The sequence below is a fragment of the Hemitrygon akajei genome, chromosome 13 (assembly GCF_048418815.1).
Source record: "Hemitrygon akajei chromosome 13, sHemAka1.3, whole genome shotgun sequence".
NCBI classification, from domain to species: domain Eukaryota; kingdom Metazoa; phylum Chordata; class Chondrichthyes; order Myliobatiformes; family Dasyatidae; genus Hemitrygon; species Hemitrygon akajei.
Window position 1 is genome coordinate 90,646,573 of NC_133136.1, and position 27,607 is coordinate 90,674,179.

General features: G+C 45.7%; 1 protein-coding gene across 3 annotated transcripts in view; it reads left to right on the forward strand.

Annotated features, from left to right (window-relative positions):
- Nucleotides 1-517: 517 nt before the first annotated feature.
- Nucleotides 518-27,607, forward strand: part of LOC140738058 (uncharacterized) — a 46,802-nt gene continuing 19,712 nt past the window's right edge. The window contains exons 1-2 of one of the 3 annotated variants that reach the window (XR_012101295.1): nt 518-657; nt 18,947-19,085. Coding sequence is in view for 1 of the 3 variants with exons in the window: in XM_073065076.1 (XP_072921177.1) it covers nt 11,163-12,653 (1,491 nt within the window). In the remaining 2 variants the exon portion in view is untranslated. Of the gene's footprint in view, nt 658-10,863; nt 12,807-18,946; nt 19,086-27,607 lie in introns of those variants that run through there. The other 2 variants (XM_073065076.1, XR_012101296.1) reach the window with 2 other exon arrangements.

Genomic DNA, 27,607 nt, shown 5'->3' on the forward strand with positions numbered 1-27,607 from the left:
GAGCTGCGCTATTCCCATTAGTCAATCATTACTTACACCCGATAGTGGAGGCGGACCAGCCGAGAGGGCGTTACCGCCACTGATTCCGTCTCCTGCTGCCGCCCGAACGTCAATGAAATTGTCCGCTTTCTGATTTATTATTTCCCTCCTAGGGAATTTGGGGGCGTTTATGAAGCGTCTCCTGCAGCCGGAGTCTGATGTATCGCTGAGAGGGAGGAGGAGACCACTCGGCCCATCGGTTTGACGCCGCTTCCCGGGGAAAAGGATTGGGGAAGATATGGAGGGGAAATTTAGTTTACACCGTATCTGGTGTAAATAAGGAAAAGTATAGGGAAGTAATGAAACGATGTGGGAAATGCGGCGGTGGGTCGGGCAGCGTATGAAGGGCGAGGAAGTCACCAAATCACCACCAGATCCTCCACCGTCACGTGATCCAGTTTTACCGCGGATCCGCAGCATCTGCAGGTTTGTTTCGGACGCCCCGCCCACTGCCCTGATGATGCGTCGTTCACATCGCGCATGCTCAGTCCTGGACGGGCCGTGCTGTTTTTCGTTCCTTGTGGAAGCGGGTAGACGGTGGGATCGGGATCAGCAGGGGTCCTCGCTGGGGGCCGAGACGGATTATTCTCTGCGAGCAAACACCAACAATTTCCTTCGGTGAGTATTGAAGCCGGTCCCGAGCGGAAAGATCTGACGTTGGGTAGTGAGGTAACTTTCCCGGACTGAAACAAGAGAAAGTCTGCAGATGCTGGAAATCCGAGCAACACGCACAAAATGCTGGAGGAACTCAGCAGGCCGGGCAGCATCTAGGAAAAGAGTACAGTCGACGTTACCGGCCGAAACCCTTCAGCAGGACTGGAGAATAAAAAGTGGGGGTGGGGAGGGGAGAGAGAAACACAAGGTGATCGGTGAAACCTGAAGAGGGAGGGGATGAACTTTCCCGAACTGGCGGCCTCGTCTCTCTTCCTTCACAGAATCTGCCGGGGTTGGTCCAGGTTGTGAGACTTTCACACTGAACCGCCTGAGATGAGCCGCCGCTCAGCCCCTGTTGTTCTGGTCCTATTAACAGGATGACGTAAAACATATTTCTATATTGTTACTGACAGAGAATCGTATAATTTGTGTTCCGTGTGTACTTGCCTGTGCTGCTGCCACAAGTAAGTGTTTCTCTGTACCTGTACCTTCCCGTACTTGTGCACATGGTAATAAATTCAACAAGACAACTCAGTGAGATTTGATTAATGATAATTATGTTGCCTGATTTACTGAGGCAGCAGGACATATAGAGCAAGTCCATGGAGGGGAGGCTTGTTTCCATGAGGTGCTCAGCAGTGTCCACAGTTCCCTGCTATTTCTGGAAGTCAAAAGGAGAGTAGCTGTACAAAGGTGTGAAGTATCCAGATGGGATACTTTTTATGGTGTGTTGATGAAATTTGGTGAGAGGCAAGAACAGAAACTAAAGTTCTTATTTGTCCTAGTGTCATTTTAGAATCATTTATACAGTGATATGTACTATTAATTCAGTACCTGTGTTTTGCAGGAGGACTATCAGTGATTGTTCTTGATCCCTTCTGCCACCTGATTCTATCTGCTCATTCCCTGCCCATCTTGTTCTGTTTTGTCCAGACTGTATCCCACCACCTCAATGATATCTATCAGCAATCTTTCTTCTAGCCTTTGTCTTCATTGTGAAGTATAGTCTTTCACGTTTTACCTCACTATTTTCCAGGAATTGTGTTTTGTTTTATTAATTGAGGTTATATTGGTACAGCATGTGGCAGGGTAAACACAGCCATTTCAATTTTTGTTTCGCTGTTATAAAATATTGCAGTGTTAATCTATCATAACAAACTCAATACAATATGCTGTGAGTTTCATTATTTCCTTTTCCGATTATTTTTGGTGAATCACTTCCATTTCCAGGGTAACAGCCAGCCAGAGCTGCAAGAAGAGTTGCACATTTGTATTGCTTTGTGGTCACTGCCTCTCAACGTTGAGACAGTAGCCACAGAAGCAAATGTAACAGAATGATAGTGGCAGGAAAGGATGCTGTGAGCATTGACTATATGGAATGTGTTACACCTGGGTCAGAAGGAACTGAAAACTGACAAATGCGTGGGGTGGCATATACACAAATCTTTTGAACAATTTGGGGTGCCCCAAATATTTTACAATCAGGTAATATCTGTGCATTGAAGCAGAAGAAAAATAACTACTTTTGCAGGAAATTTAAAGTAAGGAGAAAATACTGGAATCAGTCAGCTGATCAGATAGTATCTTGGACAGTCCTATTTCTGAGACTTCCACCCTTTCTCCTTTCACAGATGTAGCCTGATGTACTGAGTTCCCAACATTTTCTATTTTATAATTTTACATGAAAAGCATTTTGTTCCTGCTACACTATGGGTAACATGGCAGCCAATTGTGCAGGGCGCGATCCCACACAGCAATGATATAGTGATCAAATATGCTCAGTTTAGCTGCTGGAGACAAGCTGAAGCGTATCTGCATCCTCTCACAATCTACACACCGTTGAATCAGCCTGAGCACCAGGTCCAGGAGAGGGTCATTAGGTTCCAGTTCCGCCTTAGTTTGTGAATAGGAAATGGCAGGAACACAACGACAAATCACCGGTGCCTAAGCATCCTAAGGAAATCTGTGTGTGGCTTATAATATTGGGATGGAGTCTCTGAGAATATAGAACTGGCAGTATATGGCTTTCAGTCCAAGTAGCTAATTTTATTAACACCAAAAAAAAGCGTCTCAGAGGCTTTATGTGGGTTATATTGTAATATTGGTCTGGTGACTCTGAGGATATGGAACTGGCAGTATACAGATTGGTAATTCTACAGCTGGGAACGGAATTTCCTCAGTCTGCAGTGAAGCTGAAGTCTTGGGTAGTTAGATGTTGGTTATGAGGAAATCACCGACTACACCACCCAGTGGGACATCATACCTCTATACTATTCTGGAGGTATTTGAAGAGGTAACTATGGGGATAGATGAAGTTGGGCAGTGATGTTGTCCATATGGACTTTGCTAAAATCTGTAACAAGATTCTACATGGCAGCTGATCGGGAAGATTAGGTCACGTGGGATTCATGGGAAACTGGAGAGGTGAATTCAGACTGGGCTCAATTACAGGAAGCAGAGGGTGATGGTTGAAGATGGATCTAGCAAGTGGAGGCCTGTGACAACTGGAATTGTGTGTGTCATTATTGAAACTTTTGTAATTCATTATTCATGCCATTGATTTGTATATGAACGTACATGGCACAGTTAGCAAATTGGACATGATATCCGGGAGTCTACTTCATGTTGCAACAGGTGACAGTGAATTTCAAAGGGACCTTGGGACTGTTATGCAGATGGGCTGAGGAATGGCAAATGGTTTTCCACGTGGACAAGTGAGAGATGGTGCATTTTGGACAGTCAGACCAGGGTGGGACTGGTGTAGTTAAATGGGAGGGCACTGAGAGTTGTGGAACAGAGCGACCTGGGAGTACAAGTGAACAGTTCACTGAAAGTGAACGTGCAAGTATAGAGGCTGGAAATGAAGCCTTTAATCATTCCGGCCTTCATCAGTTAGGGCATTGCATTTTGGATTATGGACAATACATTGTAGTCAGATAAATAGTTGGTGAGGCTACACAGAGTATTATGTACAGTTGTGTTCACACTACTGTTGGAAAGATCTTATCAAGCTCATGAGGGTGCAGAACAGATTGCTGAAGATGCTGCCTGGGCTAGAGGGCTGAATTCTCAGGAGAGGTTGGCCAAGTTGGATCTTCATTCCAGAGGAGAATGGAGGTGACATTGCAGGAGTTTATAAAATCAAGAGGGAGAATGTGGTTGGTCATGGTATTTTCCCAGGGTTCACGATTCAAGATTGTTTAATGTCATTCCAGTACAGAAGTGTATAGGAGAACAAAATAATTGTTACTCTAGGTCCGAAGCAGGACAGGAAAAAAAAACAACAGAGACCCCAATAATTTTTTTGAAAAACAATACGTACAGTATGATATCTTAAAAAACATTGATTGTATGTCCATAAAGTGACATTAGGCACAGGAGTGTCTGGACATATGGTGACTGACATTGATTTTTTTTGTCCATAAATGTTGAATGCTGAAATGAAATCCAGAAACAACATTTTGACCTAATGGTCTTTGTTTTTTTAAGCATGTCAGGCCAAGGAGGATAACAGATGCGATGTTATCTGCCATTTAGCAATTTAGTCAGTAAGCATAGAACACAGAATAGTACAGCACAGTACAGGCCCTTCAGCCCACAATATTGTGCCAACCTTTAAACCCTGCCTCCCATATAACCCTTCACCATAAATTCCTCCATATACCTGTCTATTAGTCTCTTAAATTTCACTAATCTGCCTCCACCACGGACTCAGGCAGTGCATTCCATGCCCCAACCACTCTCTGAGTGAAAAACCTTCCTCTAATATCCCCCTTGAACTTCCCACCCCTTACCTTAAAGCCATGTCCTCTTGTATTGAGCAGTGGTCCACTGGGGGAAGAGGCACTGGCTGTCCACTCTGTCTATTCCTCTTAATATCTTGTACACCTCTATCATGTCTCCTCTCATCCTCCTTCTCGCCAAAGAGTAAAGCCCTAGCTCACTTATTATTGATGGGCACGCCCTCGGGGTGCTCTGCTCTTCCTGTCTATTCCCCTTCCATTTCCTGACAGTCAACCAGCTACCTGTCCTCTGACTCTTAGGGGTGACTTATCTCCCTGTGACCCCTGTCTATTTCTGCTTCTGCCTCGCGAATGATCCGAAGTTCATCCAGCTCCGGCTCCAGTTCCCTAACTCGTTTTGTCAGGAGCTGCAGCTGGATGCACCTTTTACAGGTGTAGTCATCAGGGACAATTATGTTTGCCCTGACTTCCCACATACTGCAAACGGAGCACTTGACTGCCTTAAAACTGCCTCCATTACCTTCTTCTAAGTTAATTAGATTAATTAAAGCTTACACATCCTTACCTCATTGGGAGCAAGCTCGTCCTCAGCCACTCAAGCCAAAGCCTTCCTACTCTGTCTCCCACTACTCCGTCACCTGCTCTATTAATCTACTGGCTTTTTAAACTCTCCCACTGATCTCACAGGCCGACCTTCACGAGCTTGTGCAGTTGTGCCCTGTTCAAACTGCTGAAGAAATGACCTTCTTCCTTTCAATCTGCTCACTTTTTAAACTCTCCAGCTGATCTCACAGGCCGACCTTCACGTGCTTGCACAGTCGTTCCCCGTTCAAACTGCCGAAGAAATATCCGTCCTATATCTACTCTCCTGAATATTGAGGCTATGTCGCCTCATTCTAGTCTCACCTATCAGTTGAAACAACTTTCTTGTCTCTATCTTATCTATCCCTTGCATCATTTTATGTGTTTCTGTGAGATCTCATCTCATTCTTCTGAATTCCAGCATGTACTGTCCCAGGCGACTCAGTCTCTCCTCGTAGGCTCACCCCCTTATCTCTGGAATCAACTATAACTTCTGCCATTTCTTTCAGTACCCTATCTGGACTGTGGACTTATCTTTCTTCAGCCCCACAAGTTTGCTCAGCACTACCTCTTTAGCAATAGCTATCGTATCGAGGTCCTCAGCTTCCATCACCTCCATTATGTCTCTCTTTGGCATGTTAGACGTGTCAAAACAAAATAGTCATTCAAAGCCTCGGCCAATTCTTCATTGCACAAAATTAATTTCCTCTTCTCATTCTCCAGGGGACCTACATTCACTTTTCTGCTTAATATAATTATAAAAACTTTTACTATCCATTTTCAGAGTTTGTGCTGTTTATTTTCATAATCTGGCTTTCCTTTCTTTATTGCTCACTCTTTGGTTCTTTGTTGCTTTTTAAAGTCTTCCCTATCTTCCAATTTCCCACTACTCTTGGCGACTTCGTATGCATAAGCTTTCAGTTTGATGCCTTTTTAAAATTCCTCAGTTATCCAAGGCTGGCTCTCCCTACTCTTACTGTTCTTGCTTTTAACTGGAGTATACTTTTGTTGAGCACCATGAAAAATCTCTTTGGAAGTCTTTGACTGTTCCTCAACCACCCCACCATATAGCTTGTGTTCCCAGTATACATAAACCAAATCCTCAGTCATCCCATTGCAGTATCCATTGTTTAGGCATAATACACTGGATTTTGGACTCCCAAACTGTTAATGACTAGATGGGGTGGAGTTTGTCAAATGTGCCCTTAATCAGTACGTAGAATTCTTGATGTAGAAGTGTGCAATAAGCTGTTAGGAAATGATCCAGGGCTGGTGACAAATTAGTGATTGTAATGCCATGAGATTCAAAGTAAATATGGAAAAAGAGAGGCCTGGTCCATGGGTTGAGATTCTAAATTGTGGACAGGTTAATATTGATGATATCAGAAAGGATCTGACAAGTGTGGTTTGGGACAGGCTGTTTTCTGGCAAAGGAGTACTTGTAAGTGGGAGGCCTTCAGAAGTGAAATTTTGAGGATGCAGAGTTTGTATGTGCCCGCCAAAATAAATGTTGAAAACTGATGCAGGGAACCTTGCTTTTCAAGAGATATTGTGGCCCCAGGTATTTTGTTCCTCTAAATGCTGCAGACTGTTGGGTGCTACCAAGACCCATTAATGACTACAATATCATGATTCCATGCCCTAAGCTCATCTGACTTTCTTTTTTAGTCATCTTCTGTTGGTTTCTAAAAGCTTCCCAATAGTTTTTGCTCTTTTGTTTGCCCTCTCTTTGGCTTTTATGTTGGCTTTGGCTTCTCATTTCAACCACAGTTGTGTCCTCCTGCCTTTCCAATGCTTCCACTTCGTTGGGATGTATCGATCACTCAGCTGCCGAGTTGCTCTTACCTTTCCCTTCCAAACAAGTTTGCTCAGCTTCTTTGTCATAGAAACATGGAGGAGTTCAGTATAGAAACAGGCTATTTGGCCCATATAGTCAATGCTGAAAAACCGTTTAAGCTGTCTAATGCAACTACCTGCTCTGAGACCATCAGCATTCATACGTCTACCATACAGGTACCTATCAGACTTCTCCTATTTGTGAAATCAAGCTCATATTCACTACTTGTGATGACATCTCATTCCACACTCTCACAACCATTTCAGTAAAGAGCTTTTCCATGTGTTCCCATTAAATTTTCATGTTCCCTGCTTACCCATGACCTCTGGTTGTTATTCCAACCACAGTGGAATAAGCTGCTTGCATTTACCCTATCTATACCCTCATAATATTCTACATCTCTAACAAATCCTCAAAGCAATGTATAATTTCCTTGTTTCTGTTTGGAGACTTTTTTAGGTGTATAAGATGATGAGGGGCATTGAGCGTGTGGATAGCCAGAGGTTTTTCCCCAGGGTTGAAATGGCTAACATGAGGGGGCATAGTTTAAGGTGCTTGGAAATAGATACCGAGGGGATGTCAGGTAAGTTTTATTACACAGAGAGTGGTATGTGTGTGGAATGCACTGCCAGCAGCAGTGGTCTTGGCACATACAATAGGGTCTTTTAATAGTTTCTTAGATAGGTACATGGAGCTTAGAAAAATAGAGGGTTATTTGCTAGGGAAATTCTAGGCAGTTTCTAGAGTAAGTTGCATGGTTGGCACAACATTGTGGGCTGAATGGCCTCAAATATGCTGTAGATTTTTATGTTCTATGTTGAACAATGAAATGACTACTCTTCTTTAATCTGTACAGGGTCCATGATTTTAATGTCACTTTTCCACATTCCCATAGACGCTGTGTCCATCTCCTGAGTAAATAGAGATGAAAAAATATTTAAGATCTCCCCCCCCATCTGCTTTGGTTCCACACGTGGATTGCCATTCCAGTCTTCCAGAGGACCAACTTTGTGCCTTGCAATCCTTTTGCTCTTAATCTGTCTCTAGAATCCCTGAGAATTCTTAGAATTCTAGAATCCCTAAAATCCTTCATCTTTTCTGTGAGGGCAATTTCATGCCTTCTTTTAGCCATCCTGAATTATTTCTTATTTGTTCTCTTGCCTTTCTTATACTCCATAAGAATCTGCCTGCATATCCCTGTTATGCAACTCCATTTTGTGCTTCACCAGGGTCTCGATATCTCTTGAAAACCAAGGTTCCCTACAGTTTCTATCTTTACCTTTTATTCTGACAAGCATATACCCGCTTTGTACTTTCAAAATTTCGTTTTGAATGCCTCCCATTTACCAAGCACACCTTTGCTATAAAGCAGCCTGTACAAGTCCACAGTTGCGAGATCCTAGTGTCATAATTCCAGGTGTTGTTCCATGCCCTGAACACATCCACACTGTATTGAAATATACAGAGCTCAGCATATTCACTGCACCATGCAGTGAATTTCATTCCTGACTGTCTGAGGTCTGAACAACATCTGTCTCCAAAACCCCTCCACTATCTGTTCTGTTATTCATGCTCCTATTCCCTCTGCAACTTTAGTTTAACCCCCCCCCCACCTCCCACGTGCAGCTCTATCACCCTCTATCACCGTGCTCTGGCTTTCGTCTCCCAGAGCAATAACAAGGAGATGCATACCAGGTACCGGCAAATAGGAACAAATGGGGTACTTATGAAGTACAGAAAATTCAAGTTAACACTTACGAAAAAAATAAAAGAAGGCTTGAGGTTGCCCCAGCAGACAAGGTGAAGGAGAATCCTCAGGGATTCTGCAGATATCTTATGAGCAAAAAGATTGCAAGGGAAAAAAATTAATCCTCTGGAAGATCAGAATGAAGGGACAATATAGATTGGGGAGATTTTTTTTTTGCATCTGTGTTTACATAGGAGATGGACACAGAGTCTATAGAAGTGAGGCAAAGCAGCATCAACTTCATGGACCCTGTACAGATTACAGAGGTGGAGGGGTTTGCTGTCTTAAGGCAAATTAGCGTGGATACATCCCCAGGGCCTGACAAGTCATTCCCTAGGACCCTGTGGAAGACAAGTGCAGAAATTGTCGGGGCCCAATTACAGATATTTAGTGACAGGTGAAGCACTGGAGGATTGGAGGACAGCCAATGTTGTTCCACTGTTAAATAAAGGCTCTAAAATAAACTAGGAAATTATACGCTGGTGAACTTGACATCAGTAATGGGGAAGTTATTGGAACATGTGTGCAGAAACCGGATATATAAATATTTGGATAATGTGGACTGATTAAGGATAGACAGCATGGCTTTTTGCATGGTAGGTCATGTCTAGCCAATCTTATAGATTCTCTTGAGGGTGTTTTCAGGAAAGTGAATGAAGACAAAGCAGCTAATGCGGTCTACATGGACTTTAGCAAGGCACTTGACAAAGTCTTATATGGGAGGTTGGTCAAGAAGGTTCAGTCACTCAGCTTTCAAGATGAGATAGTAAATTGGATGAGACACTGGCTTCGGGAGAAGCCAGAGTGTGGTAACAGGTGATTGCCTCTCTGACTGGAGGCCTGTGACGAGTGGTGTGCCATAGGGATCAGTGCTGGATCTGTTGTTGTTTGTCATCTATATCAGTAATCTGGATGATAGATTAGCAAAGATCAGCATTAGATCATTAGCAAAGTTAATTAGATCAGCAAATTTGTGGATTGACACCAAGATTGGTGGTGTAGTGGACAGCAAGGAAGACTACCACGGCTTGCAGTGCAATCTGGACCAGCTGGAAAAAGGGGCTGTGACACGGAAAATGGAATTTAATGCAGACGTGTGTGAGGTGTTGTATTTTGATAGGACCTACCAAGATAGGTCTGTCACAGTGACTGGTTGGGCAATGAGGAGTGTTGTTGAAGAAAGGGAGCTGGGAAAACGGGTCTATATTTCACTGAAAATGGTGTCACAGTTAGATAGGGATGGAAAGAAAGATTTTGGCATATTAGCCTTGATAAACCAAAGTACTGAGTACAGGAAATGGATGTTATGTTGACGTTGTACAAGACATTGGTGAGGCCTAATTTGGAGTATTGTGTGCAGTTTTGGTCACCTACCTACAGGAAAGATGTAAAAGAGGTTGAAAGGTGTTGCCAGGTCTGGAGGACTTGGGTAATAAGGAAAGATTGAATCCTTTAATCCATGGAATGTAGGAGATTGTGATAGAGGGGCATAGATGGGGTAAACGCAAGCTGGCTTTCTCCATTGAGATTGGGTGGGACTAAAACCAGAGGCCATGGGTTAAGGGTGAAAGATGAAATGTTAAGGGGAACATGATGGGAAACTTCTTCAAACAGACAGTCATCGGGGTGTGGAATGAGCAGCCAGCACAAGTGGTGCATGTGAACTGAATTTCAACATTTAAGAGATTTGTATAGGTACCTGGATGGTAGGGGTACAGGAGTAGAAAGTTTAAATAGCTCAACACCAACTAGATGAGACAAATGGTCTGTTTCTGTGTTGTACTTTTCTATGGCTGTGACAAGAACCTTAAATAATACTAATATTCACTCTAATTCCTTTTAACAACTGTGCAGTCCAACCATACATCTGAGTAGGAGATATTTACATGGTGTTAAAACTGTGGCACTTTAAATTAACAGTACATAAATGAAAATCCCAGCTGCACATTAACAAAGGCTATTTGCATGAGAGTGTTTCCGTTACTGTGGGGCCAGGCACCCATGCAACTCGTGGGAACAGGGAATAATACCAATGGAGAGAGTCAAATTGAGCCAGGTCACAGATTGGAAATGGCAGAAATGCCCCATTATGGTCATTCCAGATACTAGCACTGTGCCCAGTTAAAAGATAATTTCTCTCTCCAACTTGGGTTGAACTTCATTGTAACAGTGTGATGCCAGATCACACTTTGGCAACTGAAGTGAACTCATCTGAAATGTTGTCCTTCACCCATTGATAAATTTTGTAAATCTTTTTTCAGGTTAAAAATGACAAGGGATTTGTCTATGGGAATTCAAACACAACACACCAGTGTGGCTATCTCAGTCTAGATATCAATCGACCATCCTTCCTGCTCAGACTCTGGGGAGGGATTCACTCAGTTATCTCAACTAAAGATACATCAGCAAGTTCGCACTGGGCAAGGCCATTCATCTGTTCTGTGTGTGAGAAGGGATTCAGTCAATCTTCCCACCTGTGGACACACCAGTCACTACACATTGGCGGAGGCTGGTCATCTGCTGAATTTGTGGGGAAGGATTTACTCGGTCATCTGAGCAAATGGCTCACCAGCGAGTTCACACTGGGGAGCGGCCATTCACCTGCTCGGACTGTGGGAAGGGATTCACTCGGTCATCCAACCTACAGAGACACCAGTCAGTTCACACCGGGGAGAGGCCATTCACCTGTTCATTCTGTGGGAAGACATTCACTCAGTCATCCCACCTACAGAGTCACCAACGTTTTCACACTGGGGAGAAGCTGTTCACCTGCTCAGACTGTGGGAAGACATTTGCTCAGTCATCCCACCTACAGAGTCACCAACGTTTTCACACTGGGGAGAAGTTGTTCACATGTTCCGAATGTGGGAAAGGATTCACACAGTCATCCTCCCTATTGGCACACCAGTCAATTCACACTGGAGAGAGGCCATTCACCTGCTCAGACTGTGGGAAAGGATTCACTCAGTCATCCTTCCTATTGGCACACCAGTCAGTTCATACAGGGGAGAGGTCGTTTAAATGCTCAGACTGTGGGAAGCGATTCACTCGGTCATCCAACCTACTGGTACACCAGCGAGTTCACACTGGGGAGAGGCCGTTCTCCTGCTCAGTATGTGGAAAGGGATTCACTCGGTCATCCACCCTATTGGCACACCAGTCAGTTCACACTGGGGAGTGGCCATTCACCTGCTCAGTCTGTGGAAAGGGATTCACTCGGTCATCTTATCTATTGACACACCAGTTTGTTCACACTGGGGAGAGGCCGTATAAATGCTCAGACTGTGGGAAGGGATTCACTCGGTCATTCGACCTATGGGTACACCAGCGAGTTCACACTGGGGAGAAACCATTCACTTGCTCAGTCTATGGGAAGGGATTCACTAAGTCATCTGACCTACGGGTGCACCAGCGAGTTCACACTGGGGAGAGACCGTTCACCTGCTCAGTCTGTGGGAAGAAATTCACTCACTCATCCACCCTACAGAGTCACCAACGAGTTCACACTGGGGAGAAACCGTTCACATGCTCAGACGACGTGAAGGGATTCACTCGCTCATCCAAACTGCTGGCACACCAGTCAGTTCACACTAGGGAGAGGCGGTTCACCTGCTCAGTCTGTGGAAAGGGATTCACTCGGTCATCCACCCTTTTGGCACACCAATCAGTTCATACTGGGGAGTGGCCATTCACCTGCTCAGAATGTGGGAAGGGATTCACTCAGTCATCCACCCTAATGGCACACCAGCGAGTTCACACTGGGGAGCGGCCTTTCACCTGCTCGGACTGTGGGAAGGGATTCACTCGGTCATCTGATCTACTAACACACCAGTCAGTTCACACTGGGGAGAGGCCGTTTAAATGCTCAGACTGTGGGAAGGGATTCACTCGGTCATCTGACCTACGGGTGCACCAGCGAGTTCACACCGGTGAGAGACCATTCACCTGCTCAGTCTGTGGGAAGACATTCACTCACTCATCCACCCTACGGAGTCACCAACGAGTTCACACTGGGGAGAAGCCGTTAACATGCTCAGGCGGTGGGAAGTGAGTCACTCGGTCATCTGAACTACTGGCACACCAGTCAGTTCACACTGGGGAGTGGCCATTCACCTGCTCAGAATGTTTGAAGGGATTCACTCAGTCATCCACCCTAATGGCACACCAGTCAGTTCATACTGGGGAGAGACCGTTCACCTGCTTAGTCTGTGGGAAGAGATTCACTCACTCATCCATCCTATGGAGTCACCAACGTTTTCACACTGGGGAGAAGTTGTTCACATGTTCCGAATGTGGGAAAGGATTCACACAGTCATCCTCCCTATTGGCACACCAGTCAATTCACACTGGAGAGAGGCCATTCACCTGCTCAGACTGTGGGAAAGGATTCACTCAGTCATCCTTCCTATTGGCACACCAGTCAGTTCATACAGGGGAGAGGTCGTTTAAATGCTCAGACTGTGGGAAGCGATTCACTCGGTCATCCAACCTACTGGTACACCAGCGAGTTCACACTGGGGAGAGGCCGTTCTCCTGCTCAGTATGTGGAAAGGGATTCACTCGGTCATCCACCCTATTGGCACACCAGTCAGTTCACACTGGGGAGTGGCCATTCACCTGCTCAGTCTGTGGAAAGGGATTCACTCGGTCATCTTATCTATTGACACACCAGTTTGTTCACACTGGGGAGAGGCCGTATAAATGCTCAGACTGTGGGAAGGGATTCACTCGGTCATTCGACCTATGGGTACACCAGCGAGTTCACACTGGGGAGAAACCATTCACTTGCTCAGTCTATGGGAAGGGATTCACTAAGTCATCTGACCTACGGGTGCACCAGCGAGTTCACACTGGGGAGAGACCGTTCACCTGCTCAGTCTGTGGGAAGAAATTCACTCACTCATCCACCCTACAGAGTCACCAACGAGTTCACACTGGGGAGAAACCGTTCACATGCTCAGACGACGTGAAGGGATTCACTCGCTCATCCAAACTGCTGGCACACCAGTCAGTTCACACTAGGGAGAGGCGGTTCACCTGCTCAGTCTGTGGAAAGGGATTCACTCGGTCATCCACCCTTTTGGCACACCAATCAGTTCATACTGGGGAGTGGCCATTCACCTGCTCAGAATGTGGGAAGGGATTCACTCAGTCATCCACCCTAATGGCACACCAGCGAGTTCACACTGGGGAGCGGCCTTTCACCTGCTCGGACTGTGGGAAGGGATTCACTCGGTCATCTGATCTACTAACACACCAGTCAGTTCACACTGGGGAGAGGCCGTTTAAATGCTCAGACTGTGGGAAGGGATTCACTCGGTCATCTGACCTACGGGTGCACCAGCGAGTTCACACCGGTGAGAGACCATTCACCTGCTCAGTCTGTGGGAAGACATTCACTCACTCATCCACCCTACGGAGTCACCAACGAGTTCACACTGGGGAGAAGCCGTTAACATGCTCAGGCGGTGGGAAGTGAGTCACTCGGTCATCTGAACTACTGGCACACCAGTCAGTTCACACTGGGGAGTGGCCATTCACCTGCTCAGAATGTTTGAAGGGATTCACTCAGTCATCCACCCTAATGGCACACCAGTCAGTTCATACTGGGGAGAGACCGTTCACCTGCTTAGTCTGTGGGAAGAGATTCACTCACTCATCCATCCTATGGAGTCACCAACGAGTTCACACTGGGGAGAAGCCGTTAACATGCTCAGACGGTGGGAAGTGATTCACTCGGTCATCTGAACTACTGGCACACCAGTCAGTTCACATTGGGGAGAGGATGTTTAAATGCTCAGAATGTGGGAAGACATTCACTCAGTCATCCAACCTACAGAGTCACCAATGAGCTCACACTGGGGAGAAAGTTTCCATAAGCTGCATGCTGGATATTTGTCCATCACCGTTGCTGAATGCAATTTCCAGAGTGACTATCGGTGCTGAACTCTGCAATTATTGCCCACCACACCCAGTTCTGCACCCTGGTCACTGGGCATGGGAGGAGATTCTTCTGCAGCATATTCACTATTAATTGGACTGGAGTTTAATATTCTGGATCTGAGACAAATTAATCAGTTCTATATTAAACTCTGTCACTGGTACTTAGTGAATTTACAACACACCTAGTGTACAGTACAGAGTCAACTCAGGCCGGCTGGACCCTGCCAGTGATTCAGTTCCATGACAGTACTTTTAAATCCTCCACTGTTGTTCATCTCTCGCTCTCCCTGTGGTGAGGTGTTCCAAACAGTCACCACTCTGTGTGTGAAGAGGTTTCCCTTGAATTCTCTGCAGATGGAGCAAGGTCAGAAACCAGAGGCAAGTCCACACAAGGCAGAGTTTGGGGCTCTGGATGATGTTCGGGGTAAGAACTTGTGATGAGCAGAAGGGAATCAACATTGAGGTGTGGCAACGAATAACAGAGTAGCAACATTTGGAAGTTCATTGACAGAGAAAATCTTTTGTTTGTCTGACTGATGACACAAACAATACTTGTGGTGAGGTGCTCCACTGGTCGAGGAGGGACCATGTGTGTTGGGTACCAACAAAGCTCGAGTTCCCTGTGTGTTGGGAATGGTTTTATCTTTTTTTTTCTTTTTGTTAACCACCTTGTCCTGTATTTCTGCAAGGAACCCATCTATTTCTGGGAAAAGGTTTCCAACTCTCAGTCAGGTGGTCAGTGCCTCCTTGTCACCATCTAGTCTGCTCAGATTGTTGGGATGTCTCCCATGGAGGATCATACTCATTCCACTGGTTAATGTTTTCTTCCATAGTGATGATTCATTTTTCTGTGTTGGCCTCATTAAGTTTTCTGGTCTGTATTTCTTATAATGATTGCATATACACACATGGAGTGCTGAATCCTGTTCATTTTTGATGAAATGCAAGCAGGCTTTTTCCACTGAGGCTAGGGGAGAAGAAAAATCCAGAGGACATGGGTTAAGGGTGAAGGGGGAAAAGTTTAAAGGGAAAATTAGGGGGGCTCCTTCACACAGAGAGTGGTGGGAATGTGGAATGAGCTGCCAGATGAAGTAAATGCGGGCTCACTTTTAACATTTAAGAAAAACTTGGACAGGTACGTGGATGAGAGGTGTATGGAGGGATATGGTCCAGGTGCAGGTCAGTGGGACTAAGCAGAAAAATGGTTCGGCACAGCCTGTTTCTGTGCTGTAACATTCTATGGTAAAATATATACTTAGAAGTTTTATCTGACTGTTGTGTGCTTTTTTTCATGTGTGTTATTTCTCTTCCTCCTTCTGTCCAAGGTAGTGTTAATCTAAATGGGTTTGAATGTAAATAGTCTTTTCTAAAGTTCTTATTTATCTTTGTAAATTTTACTGTTTGAAAAGGGAGCAATATGTTTTCAATAAAAAAGTCAATGTCAGTATGGATGAAAGTGTTTATGGCCTTTGTTGTATTTGTTAACTATTGAGCTCTGTTTGGCAGGGTTTTTAAAGCCTTGAACTAAATTTTGTCAAAGGTTTTCCCTATTTCAGACTACTTTCTATTTTCTTTGTTTGTTGATATTCCAGGTATGTGGGTATCAAGAGTTCCTGTGAGTGGTCTTGGCCCGAAATGTTGATTCCCATCCAGATGCTGCCTGACATGCTGAGCTCCTCCAGCACCCCATGTGTAGTTCTCTAGATTTCTAGTATCTGCAGGTCCTCTTGTTTCCCAGATACTTAGATGTTTCTTGAAAGAACAAGCCAAGAGCAAGCTAGTAGTGGGGTTTGGGTTTTTGATCCTCCACGATATTCCACGTGGGAATTTAAACTGGAGGTGGCAGTTCTTTTTATGAGGTCGAGTTGCGAGCTCGACATTAACCTGGCACAGATGGAGAGTGCACTCGAGAGCGGTCTATTACTGGATCATACTCAGGAACCTCCATTCTCGAGCCCGGCGCTGATCTCATTCCGCCACCAGTGTTATGTGGCTGTGTTGATAAAATATTACATAAAATCATTAGAAAGAGGTAGCATAGGATTGGAAGGTGTAGAATCTGGGGGTAGAATTAAGGAACAGCAAATGTCAAAAAAAATCCCTAATGGGAATTGTATAGAGACATCCAAACAGTAGTATGTGGTCCACAAATTTCAATGGGAGTTAGAAAATGTGTGCCAAAAGGGCAATGTTACAATTATCATGGGGGATTGTCACACAGGTGATTAGGAAAATTAGGATGGTGTTGGTCACAAGAGGAGGAATTCTTAGAATGCCTACAAGATGCTTTTCTTTGGAGCATCTGCCAGTTCTGTTGAATGGCAGAGCAGACTCGATGGGACGAGTGGCCTACTTATATCCCTCTGACCTGGCCTCCTATATCTTATGGTCTTATGGATTCACACATCCGTGTGTCTCCATCCATTTCAAATTTTCAAGAAGTATATACATTTCAATATCTTAAACATGTGGATTTCTGCAGATGCTGGAAATCCAAAACAACACACAAAATGCTGGAGGAACTCAACAGGTCGGGCAGCTTTTATGAAATGAATCAACAGTCGATGTATTGGGCTGAGACCTTTCTTCAGTTCTGGAAAGTTAGAGGGAAGACGCCGGAATAAAATGTCATGGGGAGGGGAAAAAGTGATAGATGAAGCCAGGTGTGTATTAAAGGTAAAGGGCTGGAGAGAAAGCAATCTGGTAAGAGGGGACAGTGGAGCAGAGGGAAAACGGAAGCAGGTCAAGAGACAATGTGAGGTGACAGGTGGCAGGCATGGGACCAGAGTGCTGAATAGGATAAAAAGGGAGGGGGATGGATTTTTTTTTACGGACGTTCATGACATCAGTTTGGAGGCTACCTAGACGGAAAATAAATTATAGCTCCTCCATTTTGAGTGTAGCCTCACCATGGCAGAAGAGGAATAAATGGATCAAAAATGTCGGAAAGGGAATGGGAATCAGAATTAAAATGGCTGGACGCTGGAAAGCTCCACTTGTCACAGATGGAGCGGTGGTGCTCTGTGAAATCAACCCCAGTTCATCACGAATCTCACCAACGTAGAGAAGCCTGCATCAGCAGCAGGAGACACAACAGACGACCACAGCAGATTAGCAGCTGAAGTGATGCCTCACTGGGAGAAATGACCGGGGCCCTGACTAGTGGTGAGGAAGGAGTTGAATGAACAGGTGTAGTACTTTGGCCACTTGCAGGGAAAGTGCAGGGAGGAAGATCAGTGGTGAGGGACAGATGAAAAAGGGAATCACGGAGCAAGCAATTCCTGTGGAGTGATGGGGATGGGACGTAGTGATATGTTTGTAGCATCCCTTTTAAAATGGATACAGCCCATCTGCACGAACCTAATCTTCCCGCCGCCGCAATAGCAATGGAGTACCTCTTGTCCTTCCCTAGCATACAATGACAGTCAGCAATCAACAGATTCTGCTCATGTAAGCAGGCAGTTCGCTCCACCTTGTCCATGGAGTTTCACAGCATTGATGTGTAGTGAGGTCTACGACGTCCATGCTGTTGTTTCTGTCCACACCAATCTCTTTAATTCTCCCATGTTACAGCAATAAATTTTCCTGCGATGGATCTCTGTCTATCTGTGTTTCTATCCGTCTATCTGATTTTCTATCTGCCATCTATGCCTCTGTTCATTTCTCCCTCGCAAAAATGCATATGTTCACAGGATAATACACACACACACCAATGGAACTTGATTTTTCAGTCTTTTTCACTTTTTAATATATTCAGTTCTTTTCACGGTTCACTGCACTGAAGGTACTCAGGAGTATTAACTGAAATCATGCAGAAGTGCCAACTGGATTTGAGTAAGAATTTCCATAATGTTCCCCAAATTAGGCCAGGTCAGGGTGGCAGGAAGCATTGATCCAGGGGAACTTGGTTTTGTGGATACCGAATTGACTTGACCACCGAAGGCAGAGGGTGGTGGTAGAGTGAGCGTATTCTCCCTGGAAGCCAGTACCCAGGAGTGTTCTGAACTGATCTGTTCCAACAATCCTATTCGCTGTGACCTTGACTTTACTCAGAAGGTGATGCGAATGCTGATGCAGGTTCAATTGGAGCAATTGAAGAGTAGTTTGTGTGGTATTGACATCTGGAGTCTGGGTGCGTGTGGATGGGTCCAGGCAGAAAATGGCAGACTAGATGGGCCGAAAGTCCTGTTTCTGTGCAGTAAGGGAATGAATTCTGTTGTGCGTCCTACACAAGTCCATTTCCCAGGAGACTTAAATTATTCCAATGAAATGTTCTAAAAATCTGCAAATACAAGAAACACTCAACGGATAAAGAATATTTCTGGAGAGGAACAAAGTTAATGCTTTAGCTGCAACACCCTATGTTGGAATGGCTTCAAACACTTTCTGATTTGATTTCAGGTCTCCAGCATCTGGAGTATTTCTTTAATTTCCAGCTGCTCACAGACAGACGACAGTGAGTGAAGATTTCCAAACACAGTGAGGACACTGAACCCGAGGTAGATAACCAACGACGCAAACACTGAACAGCTCATTCCAGGTACTCACTACCTCTGTATATCGAGATTATCTCGCAGGTCCATTCGATCTCTCTGCTCTTTTCTATCTGTGGCCATTCAGCCCCTCTAACCATCCACAAGATGGCAGCTGCTCTCCCATCTCAGCCACATGGTTCTGCCCGATCATCATTTCCTCGATCCCTTCAGTCTCCACACATCTACCAATCTCTGTTTTATCTGAGGATGATCACCGAGTCTTCACCGCCCTCTGTGGTGGAGATTTACGGACACTCACCACCCTCGGAGTGGAGACATTTCCCCTGATCTCAGTCCTGGACAGTCCACACCCTTTTCAGAGACTAGGATCCCTGGTTCAACTGGTAATGATGATGTGCATTTCAATGTTTTCACCTCTCAGTCCCCGATTCTCTAAATGAAAGGGTTATCACATTTGATCTTTCTTCATATGATGACCCCACCACTCCAGGGATCAGTCTGGTGAATCTTCATTCCACTCTCTATGAAAAATACTCTCTAACCTCTTTGTTAATCCATTGTGGAATTAGTTCCCATCTTCTGCAGCCCCAGTGCTGCCCCAACCACTCACCTCCAACCCGTCACTATTTCCACCTTCCCACTTCCCCTCTCACCTGGATCCACCTCTCACTTCCCAGCTCTTGCCCCATCCCCACCCCTCACCTCTTTTCTCTGACTATTTCCCGTCCACTCTCAGTCTAGAGGGAGGGTCTCGGCCCGAAATGTTGACGGTCCATTACCCTCCACAGATGCTGCCCGACCCACTGAGTTCTTCCGGTAGTTTGTTCTTTGGTCTGTATAACCCGTGTTTGTGTGGGGAGCGGGATTTTACACCATATTCCAGTTACAATCTCAACAAAGCCCAAATAATTGTCACTTTGCCCGGACCATTGCAGAGTAAACATCTGCCGATGTTTGCCCCCCAATGTGGTGAATCCCTCAAACATTTTCACAGGTGAAACCCTCCTGTCCCCACTGGGACAAGTATCCTCTCACACCATCTTCATCCTTTCAAAAAAGTTTCTCTCCGGGAAACCGGCATCAAATCGACAGGCCGAGCAGACTCCTCGTACCTCTCAGCGATACATCAGACTCCGACCGTGGGAGACGCTTCACAAACGCCCCTAACTTCCCTCGGAGGGAAATGGAAATGAAACAAAAAGCAGACATTTTCTTCTGAGATTTTTTTCCGCTCAGACCGGGAGCAGGGTTAACGCCCTCTCGGCTAGTCCGCCTCTGCTATTGGGTGTAAACAGTGATTGACACTCTTACGCACCGATGGCAATAGCGCAGCTCCTGAGGCATATGTTGGAAGCGGTGGGGGAGGGGCGGGTCACGTATTTGTAGCTCAGCCGTTAAACCGATAAAGCTCGAGCTCAGCAGCGCGTGGGTGCCGTAAGATACCGGGCCCGTGAGGGCAGATCCCGGTGTGGGAAACCCATGTTTGACGTCAGGCGCGTGGGGGAGCTTAAAAACACCTTAATGGATGTTTCTTATGATTTCAGTGGGACAACAACATTAATCACAGGTTTTGTCACTGAATGCAATGTTATGAGATGTTAAGTCCTCTGTATGTGTCCGGCTGTGCTGTGTTGTTGGGGGAGTGGACAGCGTGGTGTTTGTCTCGATTCGGGTCACAACACCAGAATTGTCAGCGGGGTCCACACACAGTGTATTAGTCAACAGAAAGCCTCTCGTCCCTGCAGTCTTTGGCTCCTGGTAAATTCGACAATGTAAACCATAGATACCCATTCCTCGCCCGCCCCGATTTTATTCAGATATTTCCACCCATCCTTCTCAGTCCTGAAAGAGGATTCAACTGGAAACGCCGACTGTTGACTCTTTTCGACAGATGCTGCACGGCCTGCTGAGTTCTGCCAGCATTTTGTTTGTGTTGCTCTGGATTTCCAGCATCTGCAGACTTCGTCGTGTGTGATTTACCTCTCCGTTGTCCCTCCCGCCTCCGGCCACTGGCGGCGCTGCATGGACCACTGGCGGTCCTCTCACACTATTCCCGCCACCATGGACATTTACACTGCAGGCTGTATCCGCAAAGGAAACAGCATTATGAAGGACCCCAAGCACCCCTCATACAAACTCTTCTCCCTCCTGCCGTCTGGGAAAAGGCACCTAAGCATTCGGGCTCTCACGACCAGACTATGTAACAGTTTCTATGTAAACGTCCTCTCCACATCCACTCTATCGAGCCCTTTCAGCATACGATAGGTTTCAATGAAGCCACCCCTCATCCTTCAGAGTGCCGGTGAGTAAATTCTTTTTCTGTATGTGCCAACCATTGTTTAATTCAATTTAAAATTGTACACCGTTATTACTTAACAAAGGAAAGACTTTATTTCCTAGTATAGATAACTATTGTGATAGATGTAAAACTGAAGTAGCTACTTTGTCACATATCTTTCATGTGGTTTCACACCACATGAAAGTGGTCCTTTCATGAACCACTGTCCATGAAACACTGGCGGCGCTGCGGGGAGCTCGGGTCACCGGCGGCGATGTGCAGACCTCCGCCCACTGTTGGCACTGCCGCGAACCTCCTGCTAAACACAGGCGCAGTGCCGACCGCAGCGCACTGGGAAGGGTGAGAAGGGGCTGATCCCGGGATTGTGTAAATCGGGGGCCTGCTGCAGTGGGAAAGGGCTGGGACCGAGTTCTGCCGGACGGCTGAAGGCTCCGGGCTCTCCGGTCCCGCAGCCCTGGTTTTAGCTTTGCGCCCGAGCCCGGGCTGTGGGATCAGTTGGTTGTGGTTCCCAGACTGGGATGGTGTTTGGGGTGAAGGGGATCAATCTGTGTGTGTGGGTAGAGGTTATGGGTGGACTGTGGGTGCGGGGTGAGTCGAGGGAAGGGTGTGGGACCGTAGGCCTGAAGTGGGGGTTGGAGAGGTCTGTTGTCAGAAAGTGGGATGTCCTTTCAGGAAGTAACAATTCTCTCCATATCATTTACAGTACTGACTAATTTTGCTGTTAGCATTGCGTTTGTTAAAGAGCCCCAGAGTCTGGGAAGAACTGTCACCGTCATGGACTGTTGGTGCAGATTGGGATGGTGATGGTGTGTCAGTGACTTCTGTATCAGAGAACAATTAGTTCAGCCTCTTGTGGATATAAATGTCCTTAGAATAGATGTGGATCTGGTGGCATATCTGGAGTTTGCAAAGGAGAAGAGAATAGAGAAGGGGCTGAGGAGAAGAGTTTTAACCAGGAAAGCATGGTCTTGGGGTGGAGGGGTACAAGAACTGTCTGATAGATAATTTTTTAAAAGTTGAACTTGAATAAAACTCAGGAGACCAGTTCCATCTCGGCACCACAGTTTACTGGACTCCCTTGCAAGAATTTGAGACCCAGTTATCAAAGGGAAGGTCTGTCTGTGCTGCCAACCAACTCTCTCAGTCAGGTTACAGCCGTATATTTAGTACTGTAAGGACCACACATTACTGTTGCAAGCTGTTATTAGAACTGGTACGCCCACCAAGTCTGTTGGTGCAGAGCTTAGTTACTTTGATAAGAGTCCACTAACTCAAGGTTTGATTACAGATGGATATACTGTCCATTCCTTATCAGTTATTCCCTTTACAAGGCCCTGACTTAATTACAGACAGATGTTCATTCCTGTCCTTTTCGGTGAGTCCTTACTCAAACAAAGGTACAATATATATTGTTTATCAAATTCTCAATGTCTCTCTGCCAATTGAAAGGAAACCAGTATAAGCTGGTTACTTTTTTCACTGCTGAAGACAGAGTTTACTTCGGTTCAAAATTTCCTGTTCAGTCCCAATTATTCTTTCAGCCAGAGGTTACTTGGGTTCAAAATGATTTTTTATATATCCTCAATTCCTCATTCCCTCTTTTATCATATAACCATATAACGAGTACAGCACGGAAACAGGCCATCTCAGCCCTTCTAGTCCATGCCGAACGCTTACTCTCACCTAGTCCCACCGACCTACACTCAGCCCATAGCCCTCCATTCCTTTCCTGTCCGTATACCTAGCCAATTTTTTTAAATGACAAAATCGAACCTGCCTCTACTACTTCTACTGGAAGCTCATTCCACACAGCTACCACTCTCTAAGTAAAGAAGTTCCCCCTTGCGTTACCCCTAAACTTTTGCCCCTTAACTCTCAAATCATGTCCTCTTGTTTGAATCTCCCCTACTCTCAGTGGAAAAAGCCTATCCATGTCATCTGTATCTATCCCCCTCATAATTTTAAATACCTTATTTCTACCTAAATTATACCTTGTATTATTTCATGATAACTCTCAGGGCCCAAAGGTTACAATCGGATCCTGCAGCAGCTAGCCACCAGTGGCCACAAACATTGCAATATAAGAATGACAGCAATTACAATAAGTACAGTACTTCCGCAATGTAATAGTACACCACTGATATCCCTGAAGAAGCTCCCAAATGACCACCATCCTGTCCGGCTGCCAAACCCATGCTACCTCTGCCCTACATTATGAATTTTTTCTATTTCCTAGTTTATATGCTCAGAAATGGACAATATCTTACTAGATTCATGGGGTATGTACAAACGTATGTAGATACAACATTATTTCCCTATAGTGGTGCATGTACCCCCTTTCCTGCCAGAATGAAATCAAAGGCCATCTGGTGCTGTAGGACTGTTTTCCGGATTGCAATCATTTCAGTGCATATTTCTGTTACTTGGGCCTGTATTTCTGTCAGGGCCCCTGCAGTATTATTGGCCAGTTCCTCAAGTGCTACTGCCAATTTGATTATCTCTCATGAATTCCTGGTTACTACATAGGAGGGTAAAGTGACATTCTAAAATCACACAGTTTCAGTTATATCTCTCTACTGCCTGTTCCAATGGGGGTGATCCTGCAGCTGGGCCATGACTCTCAGATGGGGTACTAAATATGCCAGGTAACAACAGCCGGTCCACCCTTTGCTGGGACTTTGTGGATCCCATCTACTAGCAGTTTCCCTTGGGAACCATACATAGGCCCGATTTCCACACACCGCGTGGGTGCCATTTACTGGTCGAGGAGGGTCTGCAGTGGTATAGGTGATACAGCTGCTATTTCCCGGAAAGACTGAACAACTTCTTCAACAGGTTCGACAGCTCAATCTCATCCTCACCGCAGAAATCCACACCAGGCTTACTTCCCTCACAGGAAAATAGCCACTCACAGGAGACCTTGCCCATGCCCAGGATTACGGCTGCACAGGTGGAAGGTCAACTGAGGAAGATCTGTACCAGCAAGGCGGCTGGACCGGATGGAGTTTCCCCACGATTACTGAGGGCCTGTGCGACTGAGCTGGGAGAACCACTACAGCGCATCTTCAACATGAGCCTGGAGCAGAGAAGAGTACCCAGACAGTGGAAAACATCCTGTATTGTCCCGGTACCGAAGAAACCACAACCAAAGGAGTTGAATGACTTCAGACCTGTTGCCTTGACGTCGCACGTGATGAAGACCATGGAGCGGCTGATAATACAGAATCTGAGGCCACAAACCAGGCACGCCCAGGATCCTCTTCAGTTTGTGTATAAGGAGAAGGTGGGAGTGGAGGATGCTATCACGTATTTGCTGCACAAATCACTCTCTCACCTAGAGGGGGTCAGTTGTGCTGTGAGGATTACATTCCTTGACTTCTCTAGTGCCTTTAACACCATCCAGCCCAAGATCTTAAGGCACAAACTAACGGAGATGGGAGTAGACTCTCACATGGTGGATTGGATAGTGGACTACTTGACAGACAGACCTCAGTATGTGCGGTTGGGAGACTGTAGGTCTGACACGGTGGTCAGCAGCACAGGGGCGCCGCAGGGAACCGTACTCTCTCCGGTCCTGTTCACCCTGTACACATCAGACTTCCAATATAACTCGGAGTCCTGCCATGTGCAGAAGTTCACTGATGACACGGCCATAGTGGGGTGTGTCAGGAATGGACAGGAGGAGGAGTATAGGAAACTGATACAGGACTTTGTGATATGGTGCAACTCAAACTACCTGCGTCTCAATATCACCAAGACCAAGGAGATGGTGGTGGACTTTAGGAGATCTAGGCCTCATATGGAGCCAGTGATCATTAATGGAGAATGTGTGGAGCAGGTTAAGACCTACAAGTATCTGGGAGTTCAATTAGACGAGAAGCTAGACTGGACTGCCAACACAGATGCCTTGTGCAGGAAGGCACAGAGTCGACTGTACTTCCTTAGAAGGTTGGCGTCATTCAATGTCTGTAGTGAGATGCTGAAGATGTTCTATAGGTCAGTTGTGGAGAGCGCCCTCTTCTTTGTGGTGGCGTGTTGGGGAGGAAGCATTAAGAAGAGGGACGCCTCACGTCTTAATAAGCTGGTAAGGAAGGCGGGCTCTGTCATGGGCAAAGTACTGGAGAGTTTAACATCGGTAGCTGAGCGAAGGGCGCTGAGTAGGCTACGGTCAATTATGGATAACTCTGAACATCCTCTACATAGCACCATCCAGAGACAGAGAAGCAGTTTCAGCGACAGGTTACTATCGATGCAATGCTCCTCAGACAGGATGAAGAGGTCAATACTCCCCAATGCCATTAGGCTTTACAATTCTACCGCCAGGACTTAAGAACTTTTTAAAAGCTATTATTAATGCTTTTTGAGATAGTGATTTAGATGCATATCATATTTTTTTACTGAGTTAAGTATTGTATGTAATTAGTTTTGCTACAACAAGTGTATGGGACATTGGAAAAAAGTTGAATTTCCCCATGGGGATGAATAAAGTATCTATCTATCTATCTATCTCTATCTATCTATCTTCCCCTCCCTGGAAGTTACAGTAACAGGTGGCATTTACTACTTTGCTGGGCACCTGCAAGTATGGCCAGGACACACGTTTCCCAGTATAGGAGGTTCTGTTTGGTGGGGGCCTGAGATACCATCCCTCAAAACAGTGACAGCCACAGTCATCTCTGACTGGACCACAGTTCCTCATCTCACTTCCCCAGGTGTTATTTGAGAAAGCCCAGGCTGAGAGTTCCTCACTCTGGTTGAGCGGGATTACTGACATTGGGATCATAGTTTTACCATGCTGTGGAATTTCGGCCCAAACCCAGCAGGCCCCTAGTTCTACCTGTTTGGCATAGAGGGACAGAAAGATGTTAACATGGGGCCCCCCAGATGTTGGAGTGAGCCCTCTCAAAGACATAAACACAAACACCACTATCAACCAATACATTTTCCTTTAGTCTGAGGGAGTTTTTCTACTTAGTTCCCTCAGTAACACATTTGCAGTCTGTTCGATGTATCCACCGAGATTGCCCCTTCAGTTTCACAGCACTGGGAGTGGTCAGTAACACCTGATATGGTCCTCTCCATGCTGTCAGAGTTTCCCTCGATCCCAGTTCTTGATCAGGACAAAATTCCCAGGTTCTCTGGTGGGATATTCACTCCTCTCTGTGGAGTAGTTCTCTTCCTTGTAAGCCTGTCGTACCTGTGAATGTAATGCTTGGAGAATTTTGGTTAGTTGGCTTATATATTTCCCCATCTCTTTCCCTAGGGTATGCATATCCAATTTTTCTGGTAGACTTTCTGGGAGCAATGGTACACAAGGTCTTGATCCCCAGGGTGTCTTCATGGGCCACCCATAAATGATTTCAGTTGGTGACAACCCTGTTTTCCCCTGTGGGGTAATCTTCATGTGGAATAGGGCTAACGGTAGGACCTTCAACCAAGTGAGTCTAGTCTCCACTGTTAGTTTGGCCAATTTACTCTTCACAGTGCCATTGGCTATTTCCACTATGCCAGCGGCCTGTGTTTGGTGTACACAGTGGAATTGTTCCTTGACAGCTAGTTCATTACATACCCCTTCGTTTACTTTTGCCACAAAGTGTGGGCCATTGTCAGAACTCAGCATCTCTGGCAGGCTGTACCTGGAAATTATTTCTCTTAATAATACCTTCACAACAGTCATAGCAGTATTATTGGTAGTTGGAATAGCTTTAATCCATCTGCTAAACACATCTATAATAACTAAGAAGTATCTATAGCAAAGTATCTATAGGCAATTCAATAAAGTCAACTTGTAGACACGAAAAAGGTCCACTTGTCAAGGGAGTCATACCCGGTGTGCAGGGTACAGGTTACAAACCATTTCCTTTTTTCTCAGGTGTGTACAATTATGTATAGAATCGACCAATATTGGTAGAAGCTGTGAAGGCCCACAAACCTGTCCTGCTGGGGTGATCCAGAAACCTAGGTCAGGGTCTTTCTGACCCCCCCACATCTGGGATCACTGTTTGCACTCCTCCTCAGAGGTGTCCCCTGAAAAGTACGCACTTCCTGCATGTCTGGCAAACCCGTTCTGCTTGAATCATGGAAGGTTGCTTGATGGGAACCCGAGGAGGCTACAACTACTAAGGATTGTGCCGCACTTTTCGCTGTCTTATCTGCTAAAAAATTGCCTTTAGTGACCCAGTCAGACATACCGGTGTGGGCTGCACATTTAATTATAGCCAAAACTCGAGGTAGCTGTAGAGCAGTGAGTAAGTCGTTTACAAAGGT